Source organism: Sinohyriopsis cumingii, chromosome 4 (assembly GCF_028554795.1).
Source record: "Sinohyriopsis cumingii isolate HCF-2022 chromosome 4, ASM2855479v2, whole genome shotgun sequence".
NCBI lineage: Eukaryota > Metazoa > Mollusca > Bivalvia > Unionida > Unionidae > Sinohyriopsis > Sinohyriopsis cumingii.
The window spans coordinates 117,518,659-117,535,900 of NC_142964.1; the positions used below are offsets into that span (position 1 = coordinate 117,518,659).

General features: G+C 33.4%; 1 protein-coding gene across 1 annotated transcript in view; it reads right to left on the reverse strand.

Moving 5' to 3' along the window:
* Positions 1 to 14,406, reverse strand: part of LOC149801964 (alpha-1-macroglobulin-like) — a 146,424-nt gene extending 132,018 nt beyond the window's left edge. The window contains exons 1-3 of the mRNA XM_089956362.1: positions 14,287 to 14,406; positions 5,176 to 5,360; positions 1,713 to 1,892 (exon numbers count right to left, since the gene is read on the reverse strand). Of these exons, the coding sequence (XP_089812488.1) occupies positions 1,713 to 1,892; positions 5,176 to 5,360; positions 14,287 to 14,399 (478 nt within the window). The 5' untranslated portion in view covers positions 14,400 to 14,406. The remainder of the gene's footprint in view (positions 1 to 1,712; positions 1,893 to 5,175; positions 5,361 to 14,286) is intronic.
* Between the last annotated feature and the right edge of the window lie 2,836 nt (positions 14,407 to 17,242).

Consider the following 17,242-nt stretch of genomic DNA (forward strand, 5'->3'; position numbering starts at 1 on the left):
AATTGAGCTGATGCGTCTCAGCTCAAGATATGCAGCCTTGTATATGTTCATGACATGTTGGTGCAATGTGAGAGTACATTCCAGAGTAACAGCTAGCTTTCATACTGATTGTGTGAACTTAATGTTGGTGTTGCTGATATTTATTGTTTGAGGTAAAGGATATGAATGAGAAAGTCTTTGTGTTGTGATCAGAATGGCCTCAGTTTTATCATTATTCAACTGCAACTTGTTACATGTCATCCATGATTTCACAGAAATGCACCTCTCTACACCTTGGATGGTAGCATCAACTTCAGTTGGGTGGCTAGATTTGTATATTTGAGTGTCATTGATATTAAGCATTGATCTTGACTTTAAAATTTAAATACTGTATATACTTGCATAAATAAGACAGATACAACTGCAAACTTTGTAAACCCAGATCTGCCATCACATGATGTACTAGCGGATTTGGGTCTATGCAGTTTATTAGGAGTAATCAATATAACACAGACCCTGATTTGCCAGCACATGTCAAAGAAGATCAAGGTCTATGCTGTTTGCAGTTGTATGAGACTTTTGAGTATATACTATATTTATTTTTACTTAAGTTTCAATATCCCATTTGACCAAATTTACTGACTACATTCCCGCTCACCTTTTTCTCCTAAGATTGTCACCAAAATTTAAAGTTTTTTTAAACCAACATTTAACCCTTTACCTCATAGAGCATAATTACAAAGTGCAGCGCACTATAAATAGAACAACTGTTACCTAGTCGACTCCATACGCATACGGTTGCCGGTGAACTGTTAAGCAATGTAGTGTATGTTACGTTTAACAGCAATTTTAACCATTTTACAATTCTGGTACACATCTAATGTGTATGGAAAAAGTTATGTTATAGCTGTGTAATTATTTATCACAGAAGAATTTTTTTTAAATGTGCTTTAAAGTCTTGAGAAAACTCTTTCACCATCATGTTGGTGAGGCCGTGTGACCAACCGTAGCTGCCATTTCTCATACTCAAAATTTACAAGGTTTTTGTCTGCGTCTAAATCACTTAGTCATCTGAATTTGATAATTAATAAAAACTAATTGCTGCCTAAATCAATATCAAAGCCTTTACCTAGGTTAATGAATCTTTCATAGTTGTGATTCTAATCGTGAAAATTTCCTAAGTACTGAATGAAATCCGCAACCCCCATTTTGGACAGTGGAGATTACGACCCAGTTACTTTAAATAGCTGATATCGACCAGTGCATAAACAGTGACCATGTGATCTAACATAATTGTCATTCGCAGAAATGAATGTAGTATCTAATAGGGGGTTTTCCCCAAAGGTGGCGCTCCAAAAACCACATCAAAATGGTTGATGTTTACAGCCAACGTCAAAAGGCGCTTCCATGCGACTTTTGTACAGGCGTCAAAAGGTGTTTCGATGCGAATGGTGTAGATGCATCCAAAGATGCTTGCATGAGGTAAAGGGTTCTAGTTTAATATAAACTTTAGTATTTGTCACCAACATTTAATGTTTCAAATGTCAAACTGTATTTCCTCTTCTATACAGTCTTTTATTGTAACTAAAAGTTTTTAAAGCTTTTAACAGTTCTCCCATTCCACAAAAATGATCACAGATAAATAAAATTTCATCTTTTCAATACCCAGTCAAATACTTTCATCTCAAGGAAATGTTAATGCTAAATATGATTTACATCATGAAATGTCCAACCTGTCTGCCCTGGCTTATACTGAGGTTTGTCCGTCTGTATGAGCGTGATGTTCTTAGCTGTCCACACATCCACTTTTTCCTCATGCATAAATAGTTTTTTCCCATCAATATGTACTGTGACTGATGCTGTGTATCGATCTTCTTTGAAGGGGGCATCAAAGTTCACACACTGACTCCAATCTGAAATAAATTGAAATCCAAGTTCATCATCGATATCCCAAAACTGGATTATATGATATTTAAGGAAAATTAACAAACATAGTTATAATATTTTTATTCTCTGTACATTCCGAGAAAAAAACTAGATCATCTATATCTGTGTATTGTAATTTCACATACAGCTATGCATGAATGACATCCATTATATACCATTCCGACCCAGTTGAGTCGAAAAAGCAGTTCTCACAGATGGGACAATATATGAATTGATGTCAATGTGGTTTCCTGATCCCACTTTCATCAGAAGGGAGAGCCAATGCACCAGACATATGGAGACACAGACAGAGGAATCTTCACTATCAATAACACTGAAGAAAAGGACACTGTTCCATTTTCAGTTTCAACTTGAATTAGGCAATTTCTTTTACATTAGTGTTAATAATTATTGTCCCCAAAATTTTCTTCTTCTTCTTTTCCTGTAATTTCATTCATTATCATTGGCTGAGGGGGACAATCAAATCAGACTTTAAATGGACATTCAAAATTCAATTAAAAATTTTTTATATAAAAAAATGGAATTAAACAACCATCAAATATCACTGTATTTCCAACATTATTAATTGGCTCTCTGGCGGGGAATTGAACACCGGTCTCTCCTGTGACAGACAAAATTACTTACCATGTTAATTGGATAACTCTGTGTGCGTGAGTGTGTGTGGAATATTATGTATTGGGATAGGGTTGAAATGGTATTCTTTTCATATCCTTTGTAGTTAAAATATTATCAAAGTTGTGTTACATGTATATCGCAAGATGTTACTCTATGTCTTTGAATCAGCATCATTGAATTTTGATGAGTTAGATAAATGAATATATGATAACTTTTCTTAACTAGCAGAAGTTCTAGGACGAACGATTTCAACAGGAGGGGGCTAGTTAAACAATCGTGACTAACTGTCAACTTGTATTTTTATAAAGTGCATTTGCACATATCATTAATGTTGGAGATAATTTATAATCTCCATTTATTGTTTACATTCCCTTCATGTTGGAAAGTTGTACCTGTTTCCAATACAAATAACAGCAACTGTAGTAAGTTTTTGATATATGACACTTGCACAAAGGAAAAGTAATTTGATACAATATATCAATCATATAAAAATGACTTGTTTATATATTTATCATCTGGGTAAAGATTTTTGAAGCCCAGTGAGTACATGACAGGATTGTAAACTGTTATCACTTACCTTCTATTTTGAGAGAGAAATAGGCAATTGTATCCATTTTTCTCCAGGATTAAGGTAAAACTCGTGTAAGTTCATAATTTTTCGTCACCATGTGATGAAACTGTTCATCATCAATGTTGAATCTTTGTATAATTTATTGTGAAATAATTGCAATTTTTGTCGTTTGAAATCGGGCGCCATTTCTACTACTGTGTGTATTGTGCGCTCGGATTTTCACTAGGAGGCGCTCAGGTTAATCTTTCCGAATTCTTCCATATTTAGTCATATTCGTGAAAACTTTGTCATGAACTTCCCGAGTGTGTTCCCAAAACCTATAAATAGGGGTGAGATACGCCGTTTTGGGAGTTGTGGTTCTACCGGACTCCAGCAAAGGTCTCAAGACCAAGTAAAGTCTCTCATCAAGCCTCAATACCAAGGTAGACTAGTTACTACCGACACATTACATTTAGCACTCATAATGACTACTATAATGTTTATCTAAAATTGTTTCAACGTTTATGTCCTCGCTATATCAGATAAAAACTCCCATAGAGGGATTTAGCTGACGACACTGTTACTGTTACACAGTCGTCTGCTATCCATTGGAAATTTAGTATTCCGACTGACATTATAGAATTTCCTATTCAATTTCATGTATCATTTTGAAATCATAAATTTCCATCCATTTTTGATGTGGTTGTGTCATTTAGATGTTGAAATAAAAAAAAACGACACAACACACACTTTGTTGCTACAAAAAGACACACATTATCGCATTCAACTCAAGCGACACACTATTGACATCCGGTACCAGACTGTGCCCCAAAGATATTTACCATTGGAATCTAAAACACAAACCCGGGCCTGGTTCCGAACCTTGATTGGGTGCACAAAATCATTACCACTTCGGTACGTTATTTGAACAAATTTTGAGAACTTCTTTTTCTGTATAAGATTAGTTTGGGAATTGGGATTATCTGAGTTAGAGATCATGTGAATTAGGTTAAATGGAAAATTTATGCTGATTTTCACATGCAATTTAACACTGAAATTATTGTTGTCATTTCAACGTGCTTTATGAAACATCTGTTCTGAAAATTGGCAAATATTATAATTCGCTATTCTGAGCACTAGATTTTATGAGAAAACACATTCAACCCTGGAAGACATAATAAACTGTGTTGACTATTTATATTTGTTTTGTTTTGTGCTTTATGATCTATATAAGAACTTCTGTAGTGAACACACATTTCTTGACATTACAATACACTGTAGAGATCTAGTAACTGAAAAAGGCATGAGCTGTCCATCTATTCCATTTTATTTGCCTTGACCCTTGACATGTTACAATATAGTATAGGATGGTGGATTCATTTATGAAAGATGACATCTGTGATAGGATGGTGGATTCACTATACTAAATATGACATCTGTGATAGGATGATGGATTCACTATACTAAAAATGACATCTCTGATAGGATTGTGGATTCACTATACTAAAGATTACATCTGTGATAGGATGATGGCTTCACTATACTAAATATGACATCTGTGATAGGATGATGGATTCACTATAATAAAGATTTCATCTGTGATAGGATGGTGGATTCTCTATACTAAAGATGACATCTATGATAAAATGGTGGATTCACTATAATAAAGATTTCATCTGTGATAGGATGGTGGATTCACTATACTAAAGATTACATCTGTGATAGGATGATGGCTTCACTATACTAAATATGACATCTGTGATAGGATGATGGATTCACTATAATAAATATTTCATCTGTGATAGGATGGTGGATTCACTATACTAAAGATGACATCTATGATAAAATGGTGGATTCACTATAATAAAGATTTCAGCTGTGATAGGATGGTGGATTCACTATACTAAAGATTACATCTATGATAAAATGGTGGATTCACTATAATAAAGATTTCATCTGTGATAGGATGGTGGATTCACTATAATAAAGATGACAGCAGTGATAAGATGCTGGATACACTACACTAAAATACTATAAAGAAAAAAAAAACAAATATAGGCCTTAGTTAATCAAGGATGGATTACCTGACTCTGTGCTGTTGAAGGCATAAATATGTTCACTGGCGATGATGCTTTCTGAGGTAAGAAAGTGCAGGGACACCTGACAGTTGTAGCCAGCAGGGTTTTCATGGTCAAGGTTTCTAAGGGTCAAACAGTACTTTCCCTGGGACCCACCACGCAAGCTGCGAGGCATTGTGAACAGGTACTCACTTAAAAAAAACAGAAACTTTTTGTCAGTTTGGTGGAATGTAAGTGCATGAAATGGCCACCAGAAAACACAAAATGGACAAATGTTGCATGCCAAAAACATCTAGAACAGCAAAAACATGATCTATTGTATATACTTGCTTATGCAATTTGCAGACAGATCTGGGTCTCTGCAGTTTGCAAGTACTAATCAATAGAACAAACAACACAGACATTGATTTGTTGGTGCATTATGCAATGTATGTCAGAGTCTATGTTCTTTACCAGTGGACTTGTTTTGCATGCTGTACATAGGGTAGATAGAAATACCATCAATCCTGCTTCAAAGATCACCTCACAATATATTGTATTGCACATCCACTTTGTGCCTTAAAGATAACCTCACAATACATTTTCTTGAACAACCATTTTGTGCCTCCAAGATCCTCTTGCAATACATTGTCTTCAAAAGCCACTCTCTGACATGCCTTTACGCAAAATTAATTAAGTAGCCAACCTTTAAAGCCACTTTTTTAACTACCCCAAAGTGGCCATTGAAAGTATGTCTTGCTGTATTTTGGGTACTTCGCCTACATATCATGTGAAATAACTGTAATAGCACAAACTGTACAGTAGCTGTAATAGCACAAACTGTACAGTAGCTGTAATAGCACAAACTGTACAGTAGCTGTCAGAGACCATTGTATTTTCATGGGATCAGCAATCAGTGAATCTGCAAATCCTCAAGTGAAAATGTTAGTTCAAAACCCACATTCCTTCTTCCAAACCTTTGTTCAAAGTATACAACGCAACCCATTTTTGACTGATTTTACCTTCTTTCCATTTTCTGAGAAGAATGCAAGATATCTATAACTCATAACTTTAAAAATGGTATGGTGTTCCATACAATTCTTGACATTGTAAAATGGTATGGTGTTCCGTACAGTTATTGACTAATAAAACAGTATGGTGTTCCATACAGTTATTGACTTGTAAAATAGTATGGTGTTCCATACAATTCTTGACTTATAAAATGGTATGGTGTTTTGACTTGTAAAATAGGATGGTAGTAGTCTGCCAGAAGTCCAAGTTAACATCTGTGTACAAGTTGCATGTAAAATTAAGTAGTCTGCCAGAAGTCCAAGTTACATATGTGTGCAAGTTGCATGTAAAATTAAGTAGTCTGCATTAAGTCCAAGTTACATCTGTGTGCAAGTTGCTTCTAAAATGACCAGAATATTTATTCCACACTCAGAGAAATATTAGCTTTGTATTATGATGTTTACAAAATAAATGTCACTGGCCAGGTACACTATGTGCTTGATTTTAGATAAGGTCAAGTACAAATACAAATGCATATAACATAATCAAAAGAAAAGTTAACAAATACAAATTGAATACACAACAAAATTTACTGACTTCAAATATTGTTTAATGAGCATGTTCACCATATTTGGCAAAATGAATGAAAACTGCACAAACTCAAGAGCATCAAACCTACTATTGGAGAGTGGCATCCCCTTTACTGAACAAATATTGGAGAGATGAGAAGGCACTGTGCCTATCACATTATTAGATACATGTCTAACTCATGCATACCTACTAAGGGATAATCCTCAAGTAAAATGAAATCCATACCAGTGTCCACTAACAGTGGAGCACATTCTTGAGTAAGTGTGTCGATTTCCACCCCATAAAACAGATGTATTAACATGTTAACTACTTGAAGAAAGAAGGATGTACCACCCAAGCCAATCTTTTTAAGGAAATACAGTTTGTACAAAATTTTAATAATGTTTTAAGGACTTTAAATGTCTTACCTTTAGCTGTTCTTTTATATATAATTTACAGACTTTTGTAACCTGTTTTATAATTTATCTATTTGCACTTGATGTTTGCATTTATTTGGAATAGTAAGTCTTCCAATTTTTGTTCGCAAATCATTTCCACATTTTCAAACTTGACATTTAGTTGGCACTCCATGACCACTACTGTGCTGTTGGGTCATGAAACACCACTAAAATTCATACATGCATATGTAGAGATAAGTATATAGCCACACTACAAGTTTCAAAGTTTTGCTTTTTGTACAGATTTAAGTTTAAGTCAAGTCAAACTGAAGACAATGTTATGTCATAGCATAATATGTTTCTACATCATGGTCTATGGTGTTGGTTCTATTGATTAGCCCTAACAAACTGCATAGACCAAGATCTGCTGGTGCATTATAAGATGGCAGATCTGGTCTATGGTGTTCGCAGCTGGATCCAACCTACAAATATACATGTATGCTGTAGTTGACAACTACAAAATTTATCATCCAGTTCTTTGTGAAATGGTCATTATATACTAAAAACTTGTTTACCTTCAACAGGTGTATGCTCTAATTAATACATCTACATGTATTCTTATGTAAATCTGCAATGCTAATAAGAGGATCGATCTCTAAATCCACCAATTAATTAAAATCATAATGTACATGGTTACATTAGGACATAATGTTTTGTGACAAATATAAAATAATATTTAAAGGTAATATTACTAATTGTTATCCATTTTTAAGAATGATTTTGTTAAGTTATAAAAAGTAGTATGAAAATGGTTGCAATGCACAATAAAGTATTTCGATGCAAATGATTATGAAGTCTTGCTATAAAGTATACACTTTAACAAATTTTAATTCATTTAAACTTTAAGATATAAGATGTACACTATAGAGTCTACTTGCACTTTTTGTTATTTATTCATTTTAAAAAAATTCATAGCACTGAGCATCTGTAAAGAGGGAGGGTGGTATCTGTAACTAGGATCTGACAGTAAAACATTTACATAAATAAGTGACAAAAGACAAACATATCTGCCATTCTGCTTGTGGGAAAGCTACTCCTTCTGCCTACATTCGTGGTGTTATTGTGTAGGCTTGCGGAAACATGTACTTAGAAAGAAAGTCATTTTTCCATCCAACCACTTTAAGAAGAATGAAAGACTATTATGGGCAGTAATTGGTCCAAGTGATACTTAATTATCAAGTATGGGACACTTGTACCTACACAAATGTCAGGTATGTCCATCTACATGACTGCTTAATACCAAAGGAAAAATCTTCCAAGAAAATGCGATTATGGAAGAATGACTGCCATTGAAGTTATTACCATATATACTCTCTTACATGTCTAACTGCAAACTGCAGACTCAGATCTGCTGTTGCATCATGCACCAGCAGATCTGAGCCTGTACAGTCTGGTAGCAGTAATCAGAAGAACAAACAATACTGACCCTGATCTGCATACATTATGATATGGCAGATTAAGATCTATGCTGTGTGCAGTTGGACTCATCTTACAGGCAAGGATATGTGGTATTCTGTATAATTTTACATTAAGTGGGGTCCAGACAGGGGAATAAAAATATAATGGTTCACATATGTTTATACAGTAATTCATGTTTTCATTTTTAAACTGTTTTTGGTGGATTACAAAAGCCAAGATGCAATTTCAATGAATCATGATGTATTATTATTATTATTATTTGTATTTTATTAACAATAATTAGTCTGATAATAATTACTAGCTAATACGGGTGGATACATACTAAAAATCAGAATGATAATTGACAAGCCTCAACTGTTCTGTTTATAAATGATCCAAAAAAACCTATAATAGACTCTACAGCCTTTGCATGACCAGAACTCAAACACAACTCTAGAGTGGAACTCTACCACCTTACATGTAGCTATCTGATCTAATGCACCTAAACCATTTTAATGATGTGTTCCCCATGCTTTCTGATGAGATGTCCTCACGTCTCCATTATCTGTACCATGCAGACCTAACCACTGCAGATGAAAATCAAACTACAGTATTGAAGACTATAACAGGTTTTTTCTCAAAATGATTGATGAAGAAAAGCCCTAAATTTTTGTACATGGTCTACAGAGGCAAATTGACTATATCCACATTAGCATCTTTACACACTGGTAGTCCAGACAACCAGATTTGTGTTATGGTTGCAGTGAACCTTACTGAATAAAATAAGCTTTTACGATGATCTTCCATTGTCTCTAAGCAGTGACCATAGACCAACAAGTTTTCTGCCTTTTTTTCTGACATTACTGCCACTGGTAATGTTAGAAAAAGAAAAAATAAGACAGAACTACATGTCACACAAACCATGAGTTTTTATTCCTTTTAGCATTTGTGAGTAAGTAAAGTCTTTCATCCTGAGTGACTTTCTGCCTTTTTGGAGTTTTATCCTATTGCTTGCTCTATGTTGGGTTGGTTGAATTACTGTTACCGTCACCTGCAGTTTGCTCATGGTGAGGATGTGCTTTCTGATCTCTGCAACCTGTCTATGACTTGGTCTGACACTAGACTGTATTTTCTTTCTTTTTTCCTCATAGTTGCATATATTGTTTTTTTTTTCTACATCAGTATTTATTTTCTTTCAGACACCACAGAGCCATAGGTTAAACTCGTTGAAAGTTAAGACAAATTTTGCCCTCCATATCTGCATGGTCTGTTTGATTTTAAATCAGAGGAACAACACCAAGGACCTAAAGTGAGATTAATGATCAGTGCATGATATCACAGTGGTCAAGCTAGACTTGAATTTTAGGAAGTGACTACTCCTTTTGAACAGAACAGGGGATGTGGGAGCAAAGGAAGAAATGATGAACCTGAATGAACCTTGATTAGGTAATAAAAAATATTTTAATATATTTACAATTGATCTAAGTGATTATTCTGTTTCAATTAACATTATTACCTACCATAACATTTTCTCTCTCACTCTCCATTTGGTTAGCTTGACTTCTACCAATCATAGGTCTTGAGACATCATTGTAAGACAAACGAAAATCCTCTACCTCACCTTTTCATGGATTTTCACCCATATCTTGCTACGATGGTCCAGAGATAGAGAGAAAGAGAGAGGGAGAGGAGAGAGAGAGTGGCAGTTGTAAATTTTCATATTTAATTAATAATAATCCATTTTAGAACAGTATAATTGGTTAAAGCAGCAACAGCAACAAAGCATTAAGTTACAGTATGTGTAACTTGTAACCAAGGAAAGTGTGTACATACCATTATGATGAACCATATTCTTAAAGGTTACTTGGTATAAGCTCAGTTTCAAGGTTTTCATCCAGCCCAAATTCTTTATCTTTCTCACTCGTTTTTTTCTGCTTATTTTGTCCCTTATGCATGAGAGAGTTGGGAATGGAAAGCATAAAGAATTGCAATGGAATTGTGTACTATATTAAATTCCTTTGGGGATTATTGAGACTCTTTATCATTATTTTCATACAACACATATGATTAATGAGTGGAAATTAATCATTCATCTACAGCCCTAGAATCGGCATCACACAGTTGCAAGAATGTTTATATATGCATATTACTGCACCATGGGCAGATCACAATTTGATAAACCAATAGTACTGGTATATCAAATTGCTTTATAACAAAACTTTAAATGACATGCAATTTTTAATATATATATATATATATATATATATATATATATATATATATATATATATATATATAAAAGCAAATGCTTTAAAAAATTTACGTGCTCAATTTTGTGCTATTTTATGGAATGAACTCCACAAAACCATTAGATCAGAATCAATCTACATGTATTCAAATCAGATTTTTAAAACTATCTTCTTGAGGGACAGTTGTCATTTTAAATATTTAAATACATGCTCTCTTGAGTTTTCTATGAATTTTGTGCTTTTACATCTAATGCATTATTATCGTTATTATTATTATTATAAACTCCCAAATTACCATCTTCTCATAAACTGTGGCATATACTCCAAAATTCCTTTGATGTTCTCTAATTCTTTATTTGTAATGTTCTTAACACTATGTCAAATGAATTAAATATACACGGTACATCTATACTAACAATCAGGATGATAAAAGCATTATCTGTAATCCTGTGTTGAATTTAAGCAGGCAGGTGACTAGTTTAAGTTTTACAAAGCAGCAGCCTTTGAGTTATACAAAATCTGAAATTACATACATTTAGCTAAAAATGGAATATCATGTACCTTTAACTTACAATACATGTATCTAGTTAAGTGTACTATGCTTTTATTCATGGTTTGAAAAAGCCAAGAAGTACCTAAGCTAATTACCATTTTAAATAGTTATCCTTCTAAATCCTGTTTGTAATCTCTTATGCACTTGTTTTAATCCCTTCTTAAATATCCAAAAATTTTCTTTTTTTTAAATGGGTCTGGATGATTAACTGACTTGGGTCACCCTAAAGAAATCAAAAATGTCAGTTTCATGGAATCATGCACTAACAAAAATCTCTTCAGATTTCTGATGGTACCATGTACTTGTCACAGCAATCAGGGTCATAAAATAATCAAACAACTAAAATTAAACACACATACACGTGTGTATATATATATATATATATATATATATATATATATATATATATATATATATATATATATGTGTGTGTGTGTGTGTGTGTGTGTGTGTGTGTGAATGACTGCTTAAATTCCATTGGAAAACGAGATGGTAGAACTAATGTACATCAGGGAATTAGCAGGTAGAGCAAACAAACAAACTTCTAGTCAACATGTTTAATAGTTTCTTTTCACTACACCAAATTCAAATTCAAAAACTCTATCCATTGCTGCCTCCCATCAGCCTAGTGGACTTCACAGGAGTCACCCTGATATCATTTCTCTAACTGGCTAATGATACACAAATCTGTGTCTGTAATGTTAAACTAAACCTTTGATATCCCAATAATGAATTTTCCTGAAGTTAATTTGTTAACATCTAAATGATAACTACATTATCTGATCAGACTCACTAAATTCAACCTCTGCAACAAAATATAAAATGTTAAATAAATGTACTGGGGTGTAGATGGCTGGCAAAATTGTCAGAGTTCAAGTATAAAATATATATTTCCTTTAAAACAAAATTATAGATGTTACTGTTTCTAATTAGAGCCATCTTGTCTCTAATATCATCAGCATTTTCAAAATCAAAATCAAATCATCAGCTATCCCTACTACAGTACCATTCTTTTAGATTTAATTGTGTTCCACCAATTATGTTTTCTTAAATCTTTTTAAGTCATTCACTAGGCTTATTGCTACTTGAAAAATATATAATTTATTTTTCCAGCAATTCTCTTGAGGTTGGACTGACTATATTATTATGTGTGTAGATTGAACAAAATGCATAACCTACAAAAGATGCATTATATACTGTCTATATTATACATTTCTAAACATCTGAAATAACTCTGTTCATATCTAATTTATAACATGTCTTAATGGGGTACCTTATAAAATTATAGGATATCTTAATTTTAAAAGAGATTTTAAAGTTTATAGGATAACTTGTACAAAATGTATCAAATATTTTTACAAATTTAATGACAACTGATTAAGTTGACAAAATAGCTTATAAAATATACAAAATATCCTATGACACAATTTTATTCAATTTCTTCAAAATTGTAAGAGATATCTAGTTTGGGATAATTACCAACATAGTATATAAAACTAAATATCTTCTTAGTTTATTAAAATCTGTCATAACTATATATCTTATGAACTGTTTCTGACATCTTTTATACAATTTTAATTAAAACATTTGATAAAGTTTATCTGATACTTAAAATAGTTTATAAATACAGCTCATAAATGTTTAAGATAAATTATAAAATAAATATCATATATATACATACACTTAGTTTAGATATATCTCACACATTTTAAAATACATCTCATAAATGTTTATGATATATTTTTAGCATAAATTATAAATAAATATATATCTACATACACTTAGTTTAGATATATCTCACACATTTTAAAATACATCTCACAAACTTTATATCTTAATTAAAATTGTAAGACATTTTATAAAGTTTATATATCTTACAAAGTTTATTAAATATCTTATAAAATATATAATTGATTAAGTATATATCTTATAAAACAAACAAGATATAGCCCCAAAAATATGTATCCATTTTTCCATTGACAACCCCAGCACACACACACACACACACCCTCCTTTTAATTTTTTTTTTTTACCTACCCTAATTTTAAAACCAGTGCAATAGGATCTACATTTTATGGGCAATATTCTACTATGAGCATTTGTAACATATCTATCTTATCAACTGTACAAGATAACTTATAAAGTATGAAATACATCTTATAAAGCTTATGAGGCATGTGGTTTTTTAAAATAAATACCAATTTGACTCACCATTTAGAAATGAAGCTAAATGAAAAAATATGAAGAAAAAAAAATAGCTCATACAATGTTGGAAACTTATCTTTGCAATTTTGATATGGACGTCATTTCCATTAGAGCTCTATCATGATGTCTTTGTGCCACAACTTTTCCTACCCAACTAAAGAAATAAATAAAATATACCCCAGAAAACGGTCTGGTTGTTGTTGCGAGCTAATGTGTATTGTTGTTTGGAGAGGATTTTTACGGAGAGGGAGGTGAGGTTTGGATGATCCCACCCCACTCCCTTACTTTAAATTAAAGTAGGCTCGTGTTACTGCATATACTTGTGTCTACAATGTAAATAAAAATAAAAGCTGCGTACATACTAGACCTTCTACATACAGTACGGCTACTGCACTGACTGAAGTGAAGGAACGCCAAAATACAGTATAGATACCGTCTCTGTTTAAAGTAACAAATTAAAGTATTTTATTATATATATTTTAAGCACATACAAAATTCTATCACTTTATATGCACTTGTTTCACTGAGACATCAATGAACAATGAGGAATGCATTTTTGTTCAACGCATTGTCGTCGTATGTGTTCTTCTCTCTATCCACAAATAACGAGGTACAAAGATTGATGAATACGAAAATAAAAGTTACACGTGTAAATATATTTGCAGGCCTACAATTTAACCTAACGTATACTTACGATTTCACGCATGACATCCACAACAACAAAACCAGACTTGTAAAACGCATAACTGTTCGAACCCCCATCGCTTGTCTTAACTTGAGAACCTCTCTGCCAACATCTAGTGTCATCACAATATTAATAGTAACCATCGTGGTCTTAATTATTCCGCTATAGAAAATAGTTCAACAACAGTAAGTCTATTTTAAACTTTTAAAAATAAAAGACCGAATAAACTCCATAGAATGAAGACGTATTCATTGATTAAAAGAGAGCAGTTATTACAAATGAGAGCATATCGGCATTTTCAAGTTAATATACAATTAAACAAAGTGTCAATTAACCCTGGGTATGAATACAAAATAGGTCAGAGATCAAACTCATCCACACGTGCGCGAGGTCATTTCTGTAGCTTTTACAACATAGGAAAGTACGCACTTATGTATGGTGCTTACCCCCCACACAAAACCAAAACAAAACAACTGAGAGAGAGAGAGAGAGAGAAGAAAAAGAAACACAACTAGATACCTTATTGGTTTCTAGGACACAAAATCTTTACAGCCTTTTAACAATTTTAATCAAATAAATAGATAAGACCGTCTCCTTACACGAACAAATGGGAAACAGACAACAACGTATATACAAAGAACTACACAAAAGGGACAAACTAAATTGAGGACCACATGGCAGATAGGTCAGTCATGACCAAATTTATCATCGTTAAAGACAGGTGTTTATCATTCTTATTATTATTATTATTATTACTGAAAGGCAAAGATCACAATTCTAACAAGAAACAGCAACATGGGACCAAGAGGCAAGGAAACTAGCCCACGGGCAAACATACATTGAAAGAGACGAGTACAAAACCCAAGTTCTTTACAAAAGGAATTACAAAAACCAAAATATTAAGATCGAACAAACAAAAAAAACAACAAAAAAAACAAAACAAAACACAGTAACGTACCAAAGTCAATCCAAAATACATTTTCCCTTTATTTTATTTATTCATTTCCATATATACACAAACCATTGGGAGGACGGGGAACAAAATATAACAAATAATATCACGAGGTACATTTCACAAGTAGACCAAAACGAGATGACGTCCCCAAGCCCTAACCAGTAAAATATGCTGCGGTTTAGCGGCACATCAGCACCCTCCTAGTTAGGACAAATTATTTCCTTCACGTTATGCAGCACAGTAAATAATATAATTTAACCTAGAAATAACCTGTTTTATGATGTTTTCTAATATCGAGGGTCCCTTGGATTGAAGAATAAACGTTTAAGAGATTTAAGAACAGTTCGCGCCTGAGACAGTTACCCAGTCAAGTTCGCCCTGGTGATTTACTGGACTCTGTCACCAAAAAAAGCAACAAATAAACGTTACAGTTAGACACATGGACCATCGTAAGCGAAGACAGTCTGATTATATAGAATGTCGTAGGAAAAATTTTGTAAACGACATTTCCTCACCGACATATACTTGTAATACATATACAACAAATGATGTTAAAAATGAAATGCTTGTTTTATTTTTTAATCTTTGTGGGTTACAAAACAGGATTTTGTGTCCAGAAATTTATATTTTCTTCATACTTATGAGTTTTGCGGGGGGGGGGGAGGGGACAAAATTGGATATCTCAACGTGTTAAAAATTACAGAATTTAATTACATATACGAGCAAATGAATCAATTTGTTACGCGTAATTTACGATCTTGAACTAAAAGTGCAAGACTTGAAGTTCACACGACAGTTTTAAGTGTTAGTTAAGCAACATTTGAGAATGGAAGAGGACCGGAGGAGAGGAATCATTCACGCTTTTAACAAATAATCTTTTTGTTTTGTTAATTGGCTGTCAAACAAAATGAAATATTTATTTGTATATTCTTACTTATTGTAAGCTATTCAGATAATGGAGAAAAAAACGCAAGTGTAAGTGAACATTTTTTAAGTTCGTTTTTTGTGGGAGTGAGAGAGAGAGAATCACTTTTTTTTACGTGCCTTTACTATTGGCAAGACGTGGAGATTTCCCCCAGCTAATTGCAACCACCATGACTAACTTGTTTACTTTCAAAAGGGCTTAAAGTTCGTACCATCTGACCTTCCACTTGTTTACCAAGATGGCAATCACAGCTTGAGACTTGTTTGTAGCTAGACCCATCTGTTGATCTGGTTTTCACACACTACAGTGACTACACTATAAGTAAGGATGCTGCGTTGTGACAAGTAGGTCACCTACCCAAAAAGTTAATGTCTATATATCAGACAGGAGATATGTAAAAACATGTCTAAAGTATTTTTGTTTGGGTGGTGTAGATACGTTGGATGTAATCAAGTCTTCAAAGAAAACGGGTTTTCCATGTTTGTTAGCAGAGCATGCGATTACTTATCAATGTATACGACTACCACCTGTCAGTGCATACGATTACTTATCAGTGCATACAGTTACTTATCAGTGCATACGATTACCTGTCAGTGCATACGATTACCTGTCAGTGCACATTATTACATACCAGTGCATATGCTTACATATCAGTGTATGCGATTATCTGTCAGTGCATGCAATTACAATTCAGTGCATACGAGTACCTATTAGTGCATACGATTACCTGTCAGTGCCGGGTTCGAACCCCGGCCGAGTCATACCAAAGGCTTATAAAAATGTTATTAACATCTACCTCGCTTGGCGCTCAGCATTAAGAGGTTAGTGTTAGGACCGGTCGGCTTTGTGTCAGGATAATGTTATTTGGTGGGACATCATGTCATGTCTGCTGCATGATATCCCAGTGATGGACATCACAATAAACTACCACACTGTAGACATCATAGTGATATGACTGATTTTTTTTTTTAAAGCTACGTTAAAAGTCAGAGCATACGATTACCTGTCAGTGCTTAAAATTACTTATCAGTGCATGCGATTACCTGTCAGTACATACGATTACTTATCAGTGCATAAGATTACTT